We start from the raw sequence: 21,808 nt of genomic DNA, 5'->3' as shown, positions 1-21,808 counted from the left end.
AGTGATGTCAAGCCTTTAATGACAAGAACTCAGAAACACAGTAACAAAATACAGCTGGGTTTACGAAACGTAACAGCCACCTCACTGATGGTTAGAACTAAACAAGCTCTAAAATGGCAATAACCAACAACAAAAAGCAACATCTGGGTTTTGGGACATGAAACGGAACACTTAAACTACTCAATAGGCATCATGGGAAATGTAGGCTGTTACTACAATAAGTTATGCTTAACAGGACAGTTAAGGCAGTTTTTTTTCAACGAATAACTAAGACTGTATTTTGAATAAAATGTTTTTGTTCTCTCCCACCCTACATGTGTAGATATGGCTGCTGCAAACTACCTACAATCTGAAGATCAGTTTCTGTGCTCCATCTGTCTGGATGTGTTCACTGATCCTGTGACTACATCATGTGGACACAACTTCTGCAAAAACTGCATCACTGAACACTGGAATACCAATGACTAGTACCTGTGTCCCCTGTGTAAGGAGAGTTTTACCACAAGACCTGATTTGAGGGTCAACACTTTCATCTCTGAGATGGTTGCTCAGTTCAGACAGTCAGCTCAACAGAAAGCCAGCAGCAGCAGCTCAGAGCAACAAGTGTCCAAACCAGGAGAAGTTCCCTGTGACGTCTGCACTGGAACCAAACTGAAGGCCCTGAAGTCCTGCCTGGTGTGTCTGGTCTCCTACTGTGAGACTCACCTGGAGCCTCATCTGACAGCTTCACGTCTGAAAAGACATCAGCTGATCGACCCTGTGGAGAACCTGGAAGGCAGGATGTGTACGAAGCACGATAAACCTCTGGAGCTGTTCTGTAAGACCGACCAGACATGTGTCTGCATGCTCTGCACTGTTTTAGACCACAAGATGCATGATGTTGTTCCTCTGAAAGAAGGATATGAAGGAAAGAAGGCCGAGCTGGGGAAGACAGAGGCTGAAATTCAGCAGATGATCCAGAAGAGACGACTGAAGATTCAGGAGATCAAACACTCAGTCGACCTCAGTGAGGAAGATGCAGACAGAGAGATAGCAGAAGGTGTTCAGGTCTTCACTTCTCTGAAGGAGTCTGTTGAGAGAGGCCTGAATGAGCTCATCAACACGATCAAAGAGAAGCAGAAAACAACAGAAAAACAGGCCGAAGCTTTCATCAAAGAGCTGGAACAGGAAATCTCTGAGCTGATGAAGAGGAGCACTGAGGTGGAGCAGGTGTTACGCTCTGAAGACCACCTCCATCTTCTCCAGAGTGTCCAATTCAATTCAATTCAATTCAATTTTATTTATAGTATCAAATCATAACAAGAGTTATCTCGAGACACTTTACAGATAGAGTAGGTCCAGACCACACTCTATAATTTACAAAGCCCCAACAATTCCAACAATTACAGTAATTCCCTCAAGAGCAAGCAGTGCGACAGTGGCAAGGAAAAACTCCCTCTTGGGAAGAAACCTCGGACAGACCCAGGCTCTTGGTAGGCGGTGTCTGACGGGCCGGTTGGGGGTGTGATGAACAGTGGCAATAATAGTCACATTAATAATGGAACAGTGACTGGATGTAGCGGGAAGCTGCAGGGTTCAGCCGGAAGCAGCATGACATTGCAGGGCACCGCTGAGCTCGGCAGGGAGTGCAGCAGGACCACGGCGACAGCTGGAACCAGGATCTTGGTGCCAACGTTCTCCAAGGAAATACGCTGGGAAAAAACATAAGGACTCCGGGAGTAAACTCCCCAGAAGCTAGGATTAGTAACAAGCATTTCTGGGACTGGATACACACAAATAGTAATAGTAAAAGTAATAGAAAGGGAGAGGAGAGAGCAGCTCAGTGTGTCAAAGGAAGGAAGGAAGTCCCCCGGCAGTCTAGAACTATAACAGCGTAACTATAACAGCGTAACTAAGAGAGACAGGTCATAAGGAAAGGTAGCTTTTTCGGGCTTAGAACTCTCCCCTGCCGGATCGGGCTTGGCTGGCCTGCCTCCCTCTACTTTGTTATGTATTATTAGTCTAACAATTATGAAGAGAAGCAGGTGGGCCAGTTAGGTGAACACTGCAACTCCTCACTCCCCTAACTATAAGCTTTATCAAATAGAAGAGTTTTAAGTTCATTCTTGAAAGCGATTACAGTTTCTGCCCCCGAACCCAGATCGGGAGCTGGTTCCATAGGAGAGGAGCCTGATAACTGAAGGCTCTTGCTCCCATTCTACTTTTTAGAGACTCTAGGTACCACCAGTAACTCTGCATTCTGGGAGCGCAGTGCTCTAGTGGGACAATAAAAGGTATTAGGAGCTCTTCTAGATATGATGGTGCTAGACCATTTAGAGCTTTGTAGGTCAATAGAAGGATTTTAAACTCAATCCTGGATTCAACAGGAAGCCAGTGCAGAGAAGCTAATACAGGAGAAATATGATCTCTTCTCTTAGTTCTTGTGAGAACACGTGCTGCAGCATTCTGGATCAGCTGGAGAGTCTTAAGGGACTTATTTGAGCAACCTGACAGTAGGGAGTTACAATAGTCCAGCCTGGAAGTAACAAATGCATGCACTAGTTTTTCAGCGTCGTTTTGAGACAGGATATTCCTAATTTTGGCAATGTTACGAAGATGAAAAAAGGCTGTTCTTGAGGTTTGTTGTAGATTGGCATTAAAGGATATATCCTGATCAAAAATAACTCCTAAATTTCTGACAGTAGTGCTGGAGGCCAGGGCAATACCATCCAGAGTAGCTATATCTTTAGATAATGAGGTTCTGAGGTGTTTAGGTCCCAGTACAATAACTTCAGTTTTGTTAGGGTTTAACATCAGAAAATTATAGGTCATCCAGGATTTTATATCTTTAATGCACGTTTGAAATTTAGCTAGCTGACTGGTTTCGTCCGGTTTGATTGACAAGTATAATTGGGTGTCATCCGCATAACAGTGAAAGTTAATTGAGTGTTTCCTAATAATATTGCCTAGAGGAAGCATATATAAGGAGAATAGAATTGGTCCAAGCACTGAGCCTTGAGGAACCCCATGGCTAACTTTAGCGTACTTGGAGGATTTATCATTAACATTAACAAATTGAGATCGATCAGAGAAATAGGACTTAAACCAGCTTAGAGCAATTCCTTTAATGCCAATTAAGTGTTCCAATCTCTGTAACAGGATTGAATGGTCAATAGTGTCAAATGCAGCACTAAGATCTAGTAAAACAAGAATGGAGACAAGTCCTTTGTCTGCAGCAGTTAAAAGGTCGTTAGTAATTTTCACCAGTGCCGTCTCTGTGCTATGATGCTTTCTAAATCCTGATTGAAAGTCATCAAATAAACTATTGCTATGTAGAAAATCACATAACTGATTAGCAACCACCTTCTCAAGGATCTTGGAGAGAAAGGGAAGGTTAGATATAGGTCTATAGTTTGCTAAGACCTCAGGATCGAGGGTGGGTTTTTTCAGAAGAGGTTTTATCACAGCTACTTTAAATGACTGCGGTACATAACCTGTTAATAAGGACATATTGATCATATCTAGTAATGAAGTGTATACCACGGGTAACGCTTCTTTAAGTAGCCTCGTTGGGATGGGGTCTAAGAGACAGGTAGATGGCTTTGCTGAGGATATCTTTAATATTAATTGTTGAAGGTCTATAGGATAAAAGCAGTCTAAGTATATGTCGAGACTAGTCGTTATTTCTAGCGACTCTGCGTTTAAAGGTGAACCGTTAGAGGTTGAAGGCAAAAGGTGATGAATTTTATCTCTAATTGTTGTAATTTTATCATTAAAGAAGTTCATGAAGTCATCACTACTCAGAGCTAGAGGAATAGATGGCTCAGTAGAGCTGTGACTATCTGTCAGCCTGGCTACAGTGCTGAAAAGAAACCTTGGGTTGTTCTTGTTTTCTTCTATTAGTGATGAGTAATAGTCTGATCTGGCCTTTCTTAGGGCCTTCCTATAGGTTTTCAGACTTTCTTGCCAATCGAAACGGGATTCTTCCACTTTGGTGGAACGCCACCTACATTCGAGGTTTCGCGAGATTTGTTTTAATTTGCGGGTTTGGGAGTTATACCAAGGTGCTAATTTCCTTTGCTTCATCATCTTCTTTTCAGGGGAGCAACAGAGTCTAAGGTCGTCCGTAGGCAAGTCGTAGCACCGTCTACAAATGTATCAATTTGAGAGGGACTGAGGTTAACATAGAGGTCCTCGGTTATGTTAAGGCATGACATAGAGTCGAATGCTGTTGGAATATCTTCTTTAAATTTAGCTATAGCACTGTCAGATAGGCATCTGGTGTAGAAGCTTTTATCTAATTTAATATAGTCAGGTAGTAAGAATTCGAAAGTGATTAAAGAATGATCTGACAATACCGAATTTCTGGAAATATTATTAAATCCTCAATTTCAATACCATATGCCAGCACAAGGTCGAGGGTGTGGTTGAAACAGTGCGTCGCCTTGTGCACACTCTGACTGAAACCGATTGAATCCAGTAATGAGTTGAAAGCAGTACTAAGGCTATCATTGTCAACATCCACATGGATATTAAAATCACCTACAATAAGTACTTGGTCTGATTTAAGGACTAAACATGATAAAAACTCTGAGAATTCAGATAAAAATTCAGAATACGGACCTGGAGCCCTGTAAATAACAACAAATATAATTGGCTGTAATGTTTTCCATTTTGGATGTTGAAGATTAAGAACAAGACTTTCAAAGGAGTTATAATTTAATTTAGGTTTAGGAGTAATTAACAGGCTTGCATCAAAGATGGCTGCAACTCCCCCTCCTCGGCCTGAGCCTCTAGGAATTTGAGTATTAATATGACTGGGAGGAGTGGCTTCATTTAGACTGACATAGTCTTCATGGCCCAGCCAGGTTTCAGTAAGACAAAATAAATCAATGTTGTTATCTGATATCAACTCGTTAACCAATAATGCTTTAGAAGACAGAGATCTAATATTTAATAGTCCACATCTAATTTTCTTATTTTGTTCTATCGTTGCAGTCGTTTTAATTCCAATTAGGTTGTTAAGTATAGCGCATCTTTTGTTTACCTTTGATTTAACCGATCTGAGTCGGGGAACAGACACCGTGCTTATTAGACTATGAGTGGGTGACTGCTCCAACGGAAGCACAGGGGGGTGTATTGCACTGCACCCCTGATTACTAATATCAAACTTGGGTTGTCATGGTTTATGTCTGATAAACTCGGTCAGATTTTTTGATATGAGAGCGGCTCCGTCCCAGGTGGGATGAATGCCGTCTCTCTCCATCAGACCAGGCTTTCCCCAGAACGCCCCCCAGTTATTCACATAGCCCACATCGTTAGCTGGACACCACCCCGACAACCAGCGGTGGAAGGATGACGTACGGCTGTACATTTCATCATTGGTCCAGTCCCTAAACATCCAACAACCTCCACCCACCAAGGACTGGACAGAGGTCAGCATCCGTCCATCATCATATGAGGGGACTGTGGTGAAAGCTGTGGTTCAGCTGGAAGAGACACTCAGTAAAGAGATGAAGAAGCTGCTCGCTGAGTCTGAGCTGAAGAGGGTCCAGCAGTATGCAGTTGATCCTGATACAGCACATCCTGATCTCATCCTGTCTGATGATGGGAAACAAGTGAATCACGGTGATGTGAGGAAGAACCTCCCAGACAACCCACAGAGATTTTCTCTTTATTGTATTGTTTTAGGAAAACAGAGTTTCTCTTCAGGCAGATTTTACTTTGAGGTTCAATTTAAAGAAAAAACTAAATGGACTTTAGGAGTGGCCAGAGAGTCGATCAACAGAAAGGGAGACATCACACTGAACCCTCAGAAAGGTTACTGGACTATATGGTTGAGAAATGGAAATGAGTACTACGCTGCTGCTGACCCTGATGTCCTTCTCTCTCTGAAGTCTCCTCCTCAGAAGGTGGGGGTGTTTGTGGATTATGAGGAGGGTCTGGTCTCCTTTTATGACGTAGATGCTGCAGCTCTTATCTACTCCTTTACTTGCTGCTCCTTCACTGAGAAACTCTTCCCATTCTTCCATACTGGTAATACTTATGGTGGTAAAAACTCTGCCCCTCTGATCATCTCTCCTGTCAGAATATACTAATCACTGATCTCATTTCAGGTATCCGTTTATTTTCAATCAAGGGAACAAATTTACATATTCATATATTTTACATCTCATTTTCTACAGAATCTGTTTCCTGTGGTGACTGATTTACACTCAGTTCCATTTATTATCATATGTTTAAATGTGCAGCAATTCTTTGCAAATTGAATCAAACTTCATCTTGACATATTTGGTATCTTTAGAAACTGATTTCTTCTGGAAGTTATAATAAATGTCTGTGGGTTTAACAGAGGTTTAAATAGATATCGTCCACATAACGTGTGTCATGACGCATCAATTCATTTGTTGATTATGTAATCAGATACATATTTATTTGTATTTTATGTGCAGCCACAGAAAACATATTGCTGAATATTTCATTGTGTCATGAAGCTTCATTTAAGAGTAAGGCCTATTACATCCCATAGTGTCTACAGAACACAGTATGTGAAAAAAAGTTAATGGATGTTTCTATCTTGTGTGAAAAGTGTTTTGGATAATTACTGGTCACTTTGGGCATTTTTTATTTGTTTCATGAATTCTGTAAGATGGTTTATGAGTCAAAGAAATCTGTAAATATGTGATTGTAGAATTAAAAACTAAAATAAAGCAGTTGTTGAACACAAGGCCTGAGTAAGCAGTGACTTGAGCACTGGAGGAAATGTACAGTAAGCAGAGCTTTGTTAGCAGTGCTGTTCTTTAATAAAAACTGGTCTACACAACAGGATGTGGACACATTCTAATAAAATATAGATTACTACAGATAACTACAAAATTCTTTCTGAATAGGAAGAATTAAATACAGATATCAGCAATAAACAAGAACATGAAACCAGGTTTAATGGAGTATGACTGGCAGTTAATACAGGGCATGCTGCCACACACACACACACACACACACACACACACACACACACACGTTACACAGAACAGATATTAATCTTCCAGTGAAGCTACGTGACGGAGGAGTGATTGGAATGAAAACACGAGCTGATACAAAAAGATAGAGACGTTTCTCGAACAGGAGGAATGCTGCAGGGGACACATATACACACACAGGGCACACACACACACACACACACACACACACACACACACACACACACACACACACAGCAGGGCGGGTTAGTGAACTGTAGCTGTGATGTTTAAGGCTATGTTCAGATTATAGGCCTTAATGCTCAATTCCGATTTTCTTGACTGACTGTTCACATTACGACTGAGGTCACATTATTTTTTAAATCTGACCTGTATAAGCAACAAAATCAGATTTGGGTCACTTTGGCCTGCAGTCTGAACGTAGCATAATTGATGAGAGACTTCTGCTGCGTACACCTGAGTGTTTCCTGGTTGTTTAAGCGTAGCAGCAGTGCAGCTCTGAGCTCTCTGCCTGCCTGCCGGTTGCTGCTGTTCCAGCTCTCTAAGTCAACACTCCCACATTGTTTTGATTTTATATTGATCAGCCCCCCAATGACACTGACTCAAGTCACATGAGGCAATTTAATTGAAGACTTCACATAGCTTCCTCTAAAACCATAAAAGGTTCTACAACTGTTTCCACATATGCAGGAGTACTCCCCAAAACCTGCAAGCAGACCTTGATGTGTAAAATGTTAATGTGTCCTACTTAATCTGCACTTTATGTAGCCTATTGTATTCTGTATTCTTGTATTGTATTGAATGTGAAACTGTATGTTGTCTTGCACGCTTATCCTTTTCTTGGCCAGGTTGACGTTGTGAATGAGAACCTGTTCTCAATGGCCTACCTGGTTAAATACAGATAGACAGTTGACCACAACATATTACTTGACCGATTGGAAAACTGGGTTGGTCTTTCTGGCTCAGTACTAAAGTGGTTTGAATCCTATTTAAAGAATAGGGACTACTTTGTTTCTATAGGTAATTATACATCTGAGCATACAAATATGACGTGCGGAGTTCCCCAAGGCTCAGTTCTGGGGCCTCTTCTGTTCAACATCTACATGCTTCCACTGGCTCAGATTATGGAAAACAACAAAATAAGTTACCATAGTTATGCGGATGACACACAAATTTACATAACCTTATCGCCAGGGAACTATAGCCCAATACAACAATTAAATATGTGCATTGAACAGATTAATGATTGGATGTGCCAGAACTTTCTTAAATTAAATGAAGAAAAAACGGAGGTGGTTGTTTTTGGAGCAGAAGAGGAACGATTGAAAGTCAGCGCTCAGCTTCAAACGACAATGTTAAAAACAACAGACAAAGCCAGAAATCTTGGTGTAGTCATGGACTCAGACCTGAATTTTAAAAGCCACATTAACATAATAAAAAAATCTGCCTATTATCACCTTAAAAATATATCAAGGGTTAAAGGACTTATATCTCAGCAGGATCTGGAAAAACTTGACCATGCTTTTATCTTCAGTAGACTTGACTACTGTAACGGGGTCTTTACAGGTCTCCCTAAAAAATCAATCAGACAGCTGCAGCTGATTCAGAACGCTGCTGCTCGAGTCCTCACTAAAACCAAGAAAGTGGATCACATCAGTCCAGTACTGAAGTCTCTACACTGGCTTCCAGTGGCTCAAAGAATTGATTTTAAAATACTTTTACTGGTTTACAAATCACTAAACGGTTTAGGGCCAAAATACATTTCTGATTTGCTACTACACTATGACCCACCCAGACCTCTCAGGTGGTCTGGGACAGTTCTACTACACTATGACCCACCCAGACCTCTCAGGTGGTCTGGGACAGGTCTACTACACTATGACCCCCCCAGACCTCTCAGGTGGTCTGGACAGGTCTACTACACTATGACCCCCCCAGACCTCTCAGGTGGTCTGGACAGGTCTACTACACTATGACCCCCCCCAGACCTCTCAGGTGGTCTGGACAGGTCTACTACACTATGACCCACCCAGACCTCTCAGGTCGTCTGGGACAGGTCTACTTGTTGTCCCCAGAGTCAGAACTAAACAGGGGGAAGCAGCGTTCAGTTTTTATGCTCCACATATCTGGAACAAACTCCCAGAAAACTGCAGGCCGCTGCAACTCTCAGTTCTTTTAAATCCAGGCTGAAGACATATCTTTTTAATGTTGCCTTTCTTTAAATAACCTATTTTTAACTGCTCTTTCTTTAAAATTCTTATACTGCACTGTACATTTCATTCTTGTCTTTTAATGATCTTAAATTGTTGTTAATTGTTTTAATGCTTTGAAATTGTTTTTAATTGTTTTCTAACTGTTTTTAATGTTTCATGTCTCATGTAAAGCACTTTGAATTGCGTTGTTGCTGAAATGTGCTATACAAATAAAGCTGCCTTGCCTTGCCTTGCCTTAAATAAAGGTTAAATAAAATAAAAATGAAAAAGAGTTCCCCTTTAATGAACTAAGCATAACGCAGTAAACCCTAAGATTTCTTTTGTGTCATGATTTATTGGAGCATGTCAACAATGTGGCTAGAATGATTTTGGTTTGGACATCTTAACTGTGGATGTCAAAGGTCCCCATGATGGACTGTGACTGCTGGTTAAATTACTTAAAGTGAAGCTAAGTAACTCTTCAGAGAAAGGAAAAAAAACAGCAATAAAACAAATCCTTTCTCAATTACAATACAATACACTACTCCTGATGCAGCCATTCTTGGTCTGGTGTGACCAGTAGCTTATGGTGGCTAATGTTAGTGTTTCGGGTGCATGTCCGTGGGAAGTTGGGGGGTGGCCTGCTCACAGGTCGCCCTTCAAACCTGCTGGTTTACCGTGCATAGAAACCTGCTGCATGAAGACGAAGGGAGAGTTGTTGTTTTATGCTAACTATGTTTCTGTAATAAATCTGGATACATTAAAAAAGCTATACAGTATCATGTTTTCAAGTGCCCTACAGTCCTTTTCTAATGACCAGTACCAACGGGGTCAGTCAAAAACAAGAAATTCACACCTCCCGGCTCAGTGTTTCCCCTCAAAATTACCTCACATAGAAGTTAGGTACAGTACCAACTTCACATTATGTTAAGCCAGGGATTAATCTGTACGTAACTAAAGTAAGAAAAATGTATAATAAACAAAAACCTAACAACAGAGCTGCAGTAAGAGGCGAGTCAACGCTGGACAGATAACATCCCAACTTCAGTTTCCTTGGAATGAAACTTGAGGTTTGTACATGTTGTTATGAGTTCAGACTGTTCCTCCCACATTACATAATTAACCTGAAAACTGTCCAATCAGAGCGCTGACTGGCAGCACTACAGGTGTGACTGGGTCCTGCTCACATGTCATAGGACCCTTCTAGATATAAAGGTGTTAGGAGGAGTCAGATGAACTCAGACAGCAGCAGCATCTGTCAGTGTCTGCTGATGAAGGTACCACGTCTCTTTGACCTCATCTGAACGGGACTTTAACAGCGGAGCAGCCTCACAGGTAACATTACACACCTTTGATGAAGAAACTCGGCTATCAGTTGTGATATTTTGGGACTACATAATATACTTTAAGATGAGAGCAGTGATACATTCTTTCAGCACTTTTATTTACCATTTGTATATCTGAAGTAACTCAGTATTATTGTATGATGTGTGACGTTTTGGCCAAAATTAGCCTTTTTATGTTCAGTTGAGTCAGATTTTATCAGCACCAGGAAACAAGTTAGATCCATCAGCATGAAGACTTTATTCTCTGAAACTTGGATAAGCTGTTTGTTCTCTGACTCTCCAAAACTACTCAGAGCCGTTTGTGAAGGCTGAGAGTTGTTTTTAATTGGCAGGTGTGTGTCACAAACTTCATCCCATCAAAAGTGTAAATCTGTCTTGGTTTTGATTTGTGGACACACGTCCTCAACAACAAGATACAAGATAGATTAATATTATTATCAGCAAAGCAGTATTTTAATCCTGAAGTACAGACTGAGTATAAACACATCCAGAGGTTTCTGAAGGGAAAAGTTGAAACCTGCAGTTTGTCTCTGTCAGTTACTGGAGGTGGGTTGGGTGGAGCTGAGGTGTGATAGGCTGGGACAGTTTGTGGTGTTTTGGTTTGAAAAGACACATAAATAACTTCAGTCAAGAATCTGGCAAAATGAAAGCTGTCAAACAGAGGGTTGTCTCAGTCAAGATCAGATGCTCCTGCCATTGTGCCCTCAGGCCTCTCCAATGACTCTGTCTTTTCAATGTCTTTTCATTAGACAAGCTTAGTTCTCAAATCAAATTTAAACTTAATTAAGTAAGACTTCACCAGATAGACAATAGAAGATAGATACCTGTGGGGTTAGGGTTAGGGTCATGCTGCTAGCAATGCTAAAACAACAAGACAGCCTTTATTTCAAGAACTAAAAGCTGGTTGAACAAAAGCTAACATAACATATGACAGACTTCAGCTCTTCATGTGTGGTTTACATAAATTAGCATGCTGCTTTCACATTTGCAGTTTCCATTTCTACCCCTTTCACACCAGGTCACTCGCTCACATAGGCTGTAAAAATAATGGATGTTTGGCCAGGAGTTTGGCGTTGGGCTTTTCTTCTAATCTTGGTTTTTAAAAACCGGATGTGAGAATTTTCCGACAGTATGTGAAAAATTCTAAAAAGTTTTTAGAGTTTAAAGAGTATTTGTTTCTTTATAATAGTCATGCATAAATCACAATAATACTAGGCTAAATATAGGCTACCATCTGGGCCTGCACGGTGGCAGGAAAAAGACGCAGAGATGTAAGACACCGTGTCTCTACCTTACGATGATTTTGGTACACCAAACGTAGATTTGCGCTCTGGAGTTCGGCTGATAAACTCTGCCATGAGACCCTGAATATCCAGCTCATCCAAAATGTCTTTGTGGAGGTGAAGCAGTGCCATGTGTGAAAGTCTACTCTGAGTGATAGTGCTATGGAGCCAGGTTTTCAGGTGGCGAAGAGCTGATAGATATAGTAGAAACTAACTTGTTGTTGTGTGTGGCTGTGAGTGTGCGTGCGTGCTAAGCGTAGGCCGAATCGCAATTGTGTCAAGAAAAATCTGATTGGCCAATACACACTGAAGATAAATTAAATAATTTCAAAATTATCCCACACCCCAAACATTACATACAAAATGTCGTGGAACAGAAACAAAAACCAGAGAAATTTATTTAAGCTATCATGTTATTGTCATCGCGCATATGCTACTCTCTATTCTTTCAACCGCCCAAATTCGTCCCAAAATCAATTTTCATGAGCCACTTCAAAATGACATTAGGTCCAGCCCACAGAGCAGCAGCAGGAGCTCTAACTGACTAAACTACACATACATCACATCACACAGCTCCTGTGTTGGCCAATGAGAACTTCTGCTCCGATACATTTGTGTTTCAGTTTTCTTTCAGTTTGACAAAACTTTCTGATTTAAGCAGGAAGCCATGATGACGGCAGTGGACCTTTTCAACATTTTGGAGGATTTAAAAGAAGAGGAATTTAAGAAATTCAAATGGTGTCTGCAGCAAGACATGCTGGAAGGCTACCAAAGCATCAAAGTGTCCAAGTTGGAGAATGCAGAAAGGCAGGACACGGTGGATGAGATGGTGAAAACCTATAAACATCAAGGAGCTCTGAAGGTGACCAAGAAGGTTTTAGAGGAGATCAACAGGAATGATCTGGTGCAGAGTCTGCCAGACACCAGCTCAGGACCACAAGGTCAGTCAGCCTTTTTAATTTGTATTTTCAGGAAGAAAGAGTGGGTGGACATGAGAGACACAATACTTAAGGGAACAGGTTGTTATTTGTGACCTGCTGATACAACTTGTGCACTCGGCAGCAACACATTTTCCAGCTGTAAACAACGCCATGAACGATGCATCATTTAAGATTGTAAACAGATAAAAAACTATTTTATAGATAAAAAAAAAAACATTAATATTTATTTCAGTATAGTCTTTTTGTTGTAACATTACATTGTAGTGGAATTTCAAGCTCATGCTCTGTAAGTTGAGTTAGTGGTACCCAGGTCTCATTCAGGTCAGTGGCTAATATAACCTCATAACCTTTCCAGGTGGACAAGTATTTCAACTCTGTGTCTCTAACATTAACAGCTGGATGATAAGACTGCCAAGGTCATGGAGGAAGTCAACACATAACGCATTGGTCTCATGACAGCCAATGTAAAAAACAACCACAGCAGAAAAGCTGGTTTACACACAAGTTGTGTTTTGGTCAAGGATGATCTTTATTGTTGAGAATAGAGTTGAACTTTCAGTATTCGTGCCAGTTATTAAAAGAATAATTCCGAGATAGAAGTTGTGGTTCTTTTTGCATTTTGAGAATCAAGTCAAAATGTTGAAAAAGAATTTGAATGAAAGTCTAAACCCCAAGAATAGGGTCATCATTTTAATTTCAGATATCATAAATGTCATTTTGAATATCTAAAATACACTTTGACTACAAATGTAATTAAAGCTGCAAGCAGCGTTGGACGAGCCCTCGGTCCTCTGCACGCGTTGGGATAAATATCAAATTTTTCACCACCAAGTTTTTGAGTATGGGCTCGGGCCCTAATTAAAGCTGCAAGCAGCGTTGAATGGGCCCTCGCACCTTCTTGCAAGTCAGGGTTACTGGCAGACAGCTCCACTCGGCCGTGCATTTGCGCAACCGTCAGACACAGCGCGCACGGTGCAGTGTGTGCTGTTTGAGATGGTGTATTGCAAATGTACCAAGTGTAGGGGCCAGTCCAAACCATGACCAATGACAAAGGAACTCTCTGCTGAGTTCAATGGTACCTCACACAATAGTCGTCATCAGAAAGGTCATTAGTTATGAAAAGGGGTGTGGCTAAAGCATAGGAGGCGGGTCAAACCATGACCAATCAAAAAGCAACACAGCACACACGGTGGAGTGTGCACAGTTTGAGATGGTGTATTGTAAAAGTTGTACCAAGTGTAGGGGGCGGGGATAACCGTCATTAATGAAAAAGGAACTCTCTGCTGATTTCAATGATACCTCAAACAATAGTCTACGATAAACGGGTCACTAGTTATGCAAGGAGGCGAGCATAGGGGGTGGGTCATACCATCATCAATGACAAAGGAACTCTCTGCTGAGTCAATGATACTTCACACAAGCGTCTACCTTAAAAGCTTCAAAAGTTATGAAAGGGGCGTAACCTGAGTACATGGGCGTGGTTAAAGTATAGGGGGTGATTTAGTATCACATGTAGATCACTCATTATAAGTTTCATGTAAATCGAATGTTTGTCATAAGGCTGATTTCCTGTTGCCAGCAGGGGGCGCTATGACCAAAAGTAAATTTTGGCCTGTATATGTCCTCAGGCCTGGACTCTTGTTGATCATGGGAAATTTCAAGCAGAATGGACAATGTACACTGTAGTTACGGCCACATTCTCGTTCATCGCTAAACACTCAAAATGGCCGCCATGCCACACCCACACCGTTTGATGAAAAGTTTTGGTTTTATTAACTTAAGGTGTTGAGATGGCACACACCAAATTTGAAGTCCAAGCTCAATTTTATAGCATTTTAATAGTTTTTTATATAAAAGAACGTAAGGGGCTGTTCGGTATTTATGGAATGGACCACCGGAGGAAAATAGGGGAGGGTCATGTTTTTTTATTCTTTGTTGAGGGGATGGTCACCCAATGTTTTTTAGTCTACGAGGGTGGGTCACCCAACTTTTGTATTCATGAAAACAGCAACATTTCAAAGTGGCTTGTTCGGTGCATACTTTTCGATGTAGATCTCAGTCTCGGCCTCCCCCATCGCTAGCAGATGGGTCTTACCCAACAAAAATTGCAACATGACAGCAGCACGAGTTTGGAGTTGCTTTCTTTGAGAATGCAACCCAGTGTTTCCCACACATAGATTAATTTGTGGAGGTGCGCCAAACAATCAGCACCGGCCGCCACATATTGCGTTTCTTTATTAAATTTTTTTTAACGCTATTTAAAACACGCAGCATATTCGTTCAGCTGCATTTCCTTTCCCTGCTCTCCTCCGTCTCTCTCTCTCACACACAGATAAACACACAGCTCCTCCCTCCGTGCACACAGTGTCTGTCTCCATCAAAACGAAAGAGACAGCTGGCAAAATTCACAAGTTCACGAAAGGTTGGTATCTCGTGAACACCATTACACAATCACACATAAAAAAAGTCCTTTAAAAAATATTTTATATTCTGAATACAATCAGTTGATGTTGGAGTCCCGACCCTTAGCAAACAAGTGATTGCGCCTGCTTTAGAAAGTTAATCAGTCGCAAGTTTGTGGTAAAATGCAGTTGGGTTGTTGAGGTCAAAACACTATATGTAGCAGCTGTGAATCAAATAAACTTATTATAAATAATGTTATGTCATTTTTTTTACTCTTACACTGAATGTTTGCTGCTTCAATCCAGATGAGTATTGAAAAGTATTTTCCGCGACTGAAAAAGGCCCGTGTTGAGGATGAGGGCCAGCCTGAACTGGAAGTATCAGTCCGACCAGTGTAAATAGTTATGTTATTAATTTGTTTACAATATTTTCAGGCTTCAACTAGTGCTGCTCAAGCAGAAAGACAGGGTCAGGGAGAGAACGAGATAGATTTGTTAGGCATTGAAGAAAGAGTAGGAAAGGAGGACAGCATCCAACAGCGTGGCCTCCTTAATGTTTGAATAAAATAAAATAAGTATTTAAATTTTCATAAATTGGCCCATTTTTGGGCTCTAAATAGTTGATTTATCGCATAAAAAAGTCTCAGAAGTGAATTTAGTGATGAAATAGCAGACGAACAATGTATAAAGTTTCCAGTTGTAGTTCCTATGAGACAACCTGTAGGGGGACCGAAGCGGGAAAAGTTCTCTAGTGTTGATTTAACTTTGAATTTCTGATTGAGCGGGCCAGCTGACAATATGGGTTATTACCCAGTGTGCTTTGTTGAATGGTCTCAATGTTTTATTGTTTTATTTAGATGTATTTGTTAGTAGGATAACCCCTTGATATGAATCATCTCATTTTCGAGGGGGTCCTTAAAACAATTAAACAGTAAATACAAAACACAAAATATATTTTCAAATACATACATCGCTCCCAAGCCTAACTGCTCCAACAACAACTGATCCCCCTCCCCCATATACATACAATTAAAAACACAGTAAATTTGCATACATTCATTTTAGTAGATGCACAAAAAGGAGCCAACTCATAAAATAAATAAATTATTATTTTGTATGAATACTAGTTTACTAGTGGAGTAACTTAGTATTTGAAGTAATGCAGTAATGCAGTAGTGTGCATTTAGTTTCCATGCTTATTGTGTGTCCACAACAATGTTAGTGACTAAATCTACTGAAATGGCCACCACAATAGTGGAGTATGATGTGTAAGATGAGAAAGCAGAGGTTAACTCATGTATGTTATGGTTGTAAAAAAAAACTAGTTATCTGTACATCTTTGCCAAGTGCAAACCAGAACAGAAGGCATCAATAAATTGTTGGGGAGGGTCATGCCTTTTTTCCCAGGGTCGGACTAAAGATCCCAAAACTCCTCCGGTAACGCTTTTAATAAAAAACGATTTCTAAAGTTGCTAAAAAAATAAATAAAAAAAGTCAAAAGAAGCAGCAAAAATCAACAAAAAAATCGGAAAAAGGGACAAAATCTTTGAAAAAAAGTGGCAAAAATTTCAGGAATAGTGCCCAAAGAAAAATAACACTAAAAGTTGCAATACCTCGAACGATGATGTCATATAAGTCATGTTACAACATGCCATTTTAGGCCGTTTACAGGTATGGAACTGTTAGAAAGTCCTCTTTGGAGATTCAACACATCCATCTGAAATTGAGTCAGCAGAATCTCAAGACCTTCATGGTGCCAAATTGGGAAGCTTCTGTGTTATTGTGGAATGACGTGATGTGTCGGTCAATTTGCATGTTTCAACATAACACAGGAAGCCGTTAACTTGAATTTAGGCTGTCTATTATGCCCCAAATTGCTGAAGATATCTACACGCCTATATTAAGTCTAATTTATAGTGCTACCTACAACAGAAAGCTAGTCGTATGTGACACAGATCATCTAATTTAGATGAAATAAACATGGTGTGGTCTACACATGATACACAGCAACATGACGTTACATTAGTGTGTTCTCTACCACCACATAGTGGACACAGGAAGTAGTACAAAATGTACAAAACTTCATTTTTAGCGCCACGCAAAACACAGAAAATAACGTCAATAACTCATGCCCACAGTGTCTGATGATCCTGGTAAATGCAAGAGCCACATTGACCAGTGCACCATCAGTATCCCCGACCGAATGTGGGAGGGCTCGTACATGAATGCTTGCATCATTAAATAAACTGTATTTTGAATGTTCTGTTTTCTTTTCATTCACACTATGTGTAGATATGGCTGCTGTGAGCATTCTGCAATCTGAAGATCAGTTTCTGTGCGGCATCTGTCTGGATGTGTTTACTGATCCTGTCAGCACACCATGTGGACACAACTTCTGCAAAAACTGCATCACTGAACACTGGAATACTAGTGACCAGCAACTGTGTCCAATGTGTAAAAAGGTTTTCAACATTAGACCTGAGCTGCACGTCAACACTTTCATCTCTGAGATGGTTGCTCAGTTCAGACAGTCAGCTCAACAGAAAGCCAGCAGCAGCAGCTCAGAGCAACAAGTGTCCAAACCAGGAGAAGTTCCCTGTGACGTCTGCACTGGAACCAAACTGAAGGCCCTGAAGTCCTGCCTGGTGTGTTTGGTCTCCTACTGTGAGACTCACCTGGAGCCTCATCTGACAGCTTCACGTCTGAAAAGACATCAGCTGATCGACCCTGTGGAGAACCTGGAAGGCAGGATTTGTACGAAGCACGATCAACCTCTGGAGCTGTTCTGTAAGACCGACCAGACATGTGTCTGCATGCTCTGCACTGTTTTAGACCACAAGATGCATGATGTTGTTCCTCTGAAAGAAGGATTTGAAGGAAAGAAGGCAGAGCTGGGGAAGACAGGGGCTGAAATTCAGCAGATGATCCAGAAGAGACGACTGAAGATTCAGGAGATCAAACACTCAGTCGACCTCAGTGAGGAAGATGCAGACAGAGAGATAGCAGAAGGTGTTCAGGTCTTCACTTCTCTGAAGGAGTCTGTTGAGAGAGGCCTGAATGAGCTCATCAACACCATCAAAGAGAAGCAGAAAACAACAGAAAAACAGGCCGAAGCTTTCATCAAAGAGCTGGAACAGGAAATCTCTGAGCTGATGAAGAGAAGCACTGAGGTGGAGCAGCTCTCACTCTCTGAAGATCACCTCCATCTTCTCCAGAGTGTCCAGTCCCTAAACATCCAACAACCTCCACCCACCAAGGACTGGACAGAGGTCAGCATCCGTCCATCATCATATGAGAGGACTGTGTTGAAAGCTGTGGTTCAGCTGGAGGAGACACTCAGTGAAGAGATGAAGAAGCTGCTTGAAGCCGAGCTGAAGAGGGTCCAGCAGTATGCAGTGGATGTGACTCTTGATCCTGATACAGCACATCCTAATCTCATCTTGTCTGATGATGGGAAACAAGTGAATCTTGGTGATGTGAGGAAGAATCTCCCAGACAACCCAGAGAGATTTTCTTATCGTGTTTGTGTTTTAGGAAAACAGAGTTTCTCTTCAGGCAGATTTTACTTTGAGGTTCAAGTTAAAGGAAAGACTGAATGGACTTTAGGAGTGGCCAGAGAGTCCATCAAGAGGAAGGGAAGCATCACACTGAATCATCAGAAAGGTTTCTGGACTATAGCATTGAGAGATGGAAATGAGTACAAAGCTACTGCTGACCCTTCAGTCCGTCTCACTCTGAAGTCTCCTCCTCAGAAGGTGGGGGTGTTTGTGGATTATGAGGAGGGTCTGGTCTCCTTTTATGACGTAGATGCTGCAGCTCTTATCTATTCCTTTACTGGCTGCTCCTTCACTGAGAAACTCTTCCCATTCTTCCATACTGGTAATAATTATGGTGGTAAAAACTCTGCCCCTCTGATCATTTCTCCTGTCAGTTTAAACTAATCACTGAGCTTATTTCAAGTATTGATTTATTTTAAATCAAGGGAACAAATGTACATATTCATATAGTTTATCTTATTTTCTACAGAATCTGTTTCCTATGGTGACTGATTTATACTTTATTCCATTTATTATCATATGGTTAAATGTGCAGCAATTCTTAGCAAATTAAATAAAAATTCCTCTAGACATATTTGGTGTCTTTAGAAACTGATTTCTTCTGGAAGTTATAATAAATGTCTGTGGGTTTAAAGGAACACGCCGAGTTATTGGGATTTTAGCTCATTCACCGTATCCCCCAGAGTTAGACAAGTCCATTCATACCCTTCTCATCTCCGTGCGTGTTGTAACTCTGAATGACGGCCCCACCGATAGCTTAGCCTAGCACAGATCCTGGAGGTAACCGGTTACAACTAGCCTAATGCTCCGAATAAGTGACAAAATAACGCCAACATGTTCCTATTTACATGTCGTGATTTTGAGAGTGTATACAACTAGGTCACATGAGACACAGCCATCTTCTAACCGTATATAAACTGGGAACTATATTCTCAGAAAGGCAAAGCAGTGCTACTTCTGTTCCTCGGGCGGAGTGATATGCTTGCAGCACCTGAGAAGCCCCGAGCAGAGAGTAGCAATGCTTTGCCTTTCTGAGAATATAGTTCCCAGTTTATAAAGGGTTAGAAGATGGCTGTGTCTCATGTGACCTTGTTATTCCTAGTGTCCTGAACAAACCTGCCATTTTTAAATAGTTTAGCCAGCATTGTTTTTTTTTCGCTGCCTCCAGCCACTTGCCGAGAATCAAAAACAACACACATTCCACGTTCTGTGTGTCCGTCGCGTTAGGTCACGGCAGTTTCCAGCGGTGTCTCTATGACGACCAGCCACGCTCGCCTCACGCACGAAGCGGTACTAAATCTGCAATGGAAAAAGAAGGACGGGGCACCGCGGCCGAGCCGAGTAGAGCAGAGTAGAGCTGGTACTATCAGTGGGTAAGCACCATAAGTTACTGTACTGCTGCCACGCTGAGTACCAAACACTCCTGATACATGATAGTGAACACACTGTCGGTCATGTACAGAATAATCACTCATGATGGACGAGGACACAACCAACAACGTCACATATGTTTTCCTTCAGGAGGAGACACCATCTCCTCCATCTTCACCAGTTTAGAAAGAGAACATCTACTGGTTTCCAGTGGCAACTGGTCATAAGGGGCAGGTGGGGCACGGCCTCTTGTCAACAGAAAGAATTGCAAACAAATGTTGTTATTGTTAATTAATTCAAGATTATTATCATCTATTATTTATTGTTTCTATGAATATAACATATTCCTAAATTGTTTATCATTTGTGGTAGGATTTTATTTCACATTCTGCCCCTGCCTTGGAGCTTCAGACAACGTTCTCCCATGTTCATGGTAGACTACGGCAGCCTGAATGTGTCAGAATGGGGCTAGCCCCTCTCACACAATGCAATGTGACTTGTACGTGGGAAATGATTAATACGCATACTCAGAGTGTTAGTGTGTTTAATGTAGATCACACAAATTTGATGGCCAGTGGGGCTGACGGCCCGTAGCCCCACCACAGCATCACTTCATATCTCAGATATGATTGGCTGTCCGGCGCGGCGCCAACAGTTGGCAAGAAGAGTGAAGAGGAGAGATTGTGTTATCGTCACTAGCTAACTCGGAAAAATTGGATTTTATACTCGAGCAGAGGTTTGAAACCTTTGGAGGAGAAACTTATTTTAGAAGGCCTTGGTGCCCACCAGCCTCTGGATATCGTCATCACTCAGACTGCTGGTAAAAGTAACCACGGTTCAACGTGGAGTGGTTAGCTTACAAAATAAGTCAAGTTTGTCCCAAAATTAATTTTCATCTTCCCCAACCCTTTTTTAATTGGCCCTGAGACGACGGGAGGTCCTTAAAGGGATACGTCACCGTTTGTTGAAATAGGGCTTATCACGGTCTCCCCTAGCTGTAGATAGGTGGGGTCTCCCCTAGCTGTAGATTGTGGGGTCTCCTCTAGCTGTAGATAGGTGGGGTCTCTCCCCTAGCTGTAGACAGGTGGGGTCTCCTCTAGCTGTAGATAGGTGGGGTCTCCCCTAGCTGTAGATAGGTGGGGTCTCCTCTAGCTGTAGATAGGTGGGGTCTCCCCTAGCTGTAGATAGGTGGGGTCTCCCCTAGCTGTAGATAGGTGGGGTCTCCTCTAGCTGTAGATAGGTGGGCTCTCCCCTAGCTGTAGATAGGTGGGGTCTCCTCTAGCTGTAGATAGGTGGGGTCTCCCCTAGCTGTAGATAGGTGGGGTCTCCTCTAGCTGTAGATAGGTGGGGTCTCCCCTAGCTGTAGATAGGTGGGGTCTCCTCTAGCTGTAGATAGGTGGGGTCTCCTCTAGCTGTAGATAGGTGGGGTCTCCTCTAGCTGTAGATAGGTGGGGTCTCCTCTAGCTGTAGATAGGTGGGGTCTCCCCTAGCTGTAGATAGGTGGGGTCTCCTCTAGCTGTAGATAGGTGGGGTCTCCTCTAGCTGTAGATAGGTGGGGTCTCCTCTAGCTGTAGATAGGTGGGGTCTCCTCTAGCTGTAGATAGGTGGGGTCTCCTCTAGCTGTAGATAGGTGGGGTCTCCTCTAGCTGTAGATAGGTGGGGTCTCCCCTAGCTGTAGATAGGTGGGGTCTCCTCTAGCTGTAGATAGGTGGGGTCTCCTCTAGCTGTAGATAGGTGGGGTCTCCTCTAGCTGTAGA

General features: G+C 41.8%; 1 protein-coding gene and 1 pseudogene across 1 annotated transcript; both read left to right on the top strand.

Moving 5' to 3' along the window:
* The first annotated feature begins 324 nt into the window (after window positions 1-324).
* LOC114569947 (E3 ubiquitin-protein ligase TRIM21-like) lies at window positions 325-6,128 on the top strand (annotated as a pseudogene).
* An 11,289-nt stretch (window positions 6,129-17,417) lies between these two features.
* Window positions 17,418-19,064, top strand: LOC114569939 (zinc finger protein RFP-like). The gene has a single exon (XM_028600104.1). It carries the CDS (start codon window positions 17,418-17,420, stop codon window positions 19,062-19,064), a length of 1,647 nt encoding a protein of 548 aa, XP_028455905.1.
* Window positions 19,065-21,808: the final 2,744 nt, after the last annotated feature.

This window comes from Perca flavescens, chromosome 2, assembly GCF_004354835.1.
Source record: "Perca flavescens isolate YP-PL-M2 chromosome 2, PFLA_1.0, whole genome shotgun sequence".
Taxonomy (NCBI): domain Eukaryota; kingdom Metazoa; phylum Chordata; class Actinopteri; order Perciformes; family Percidae; genus Perca; species Perca flavescens.
This window is presented reverse-complemented; position numbering and strand designations above follow the sequence as displayed.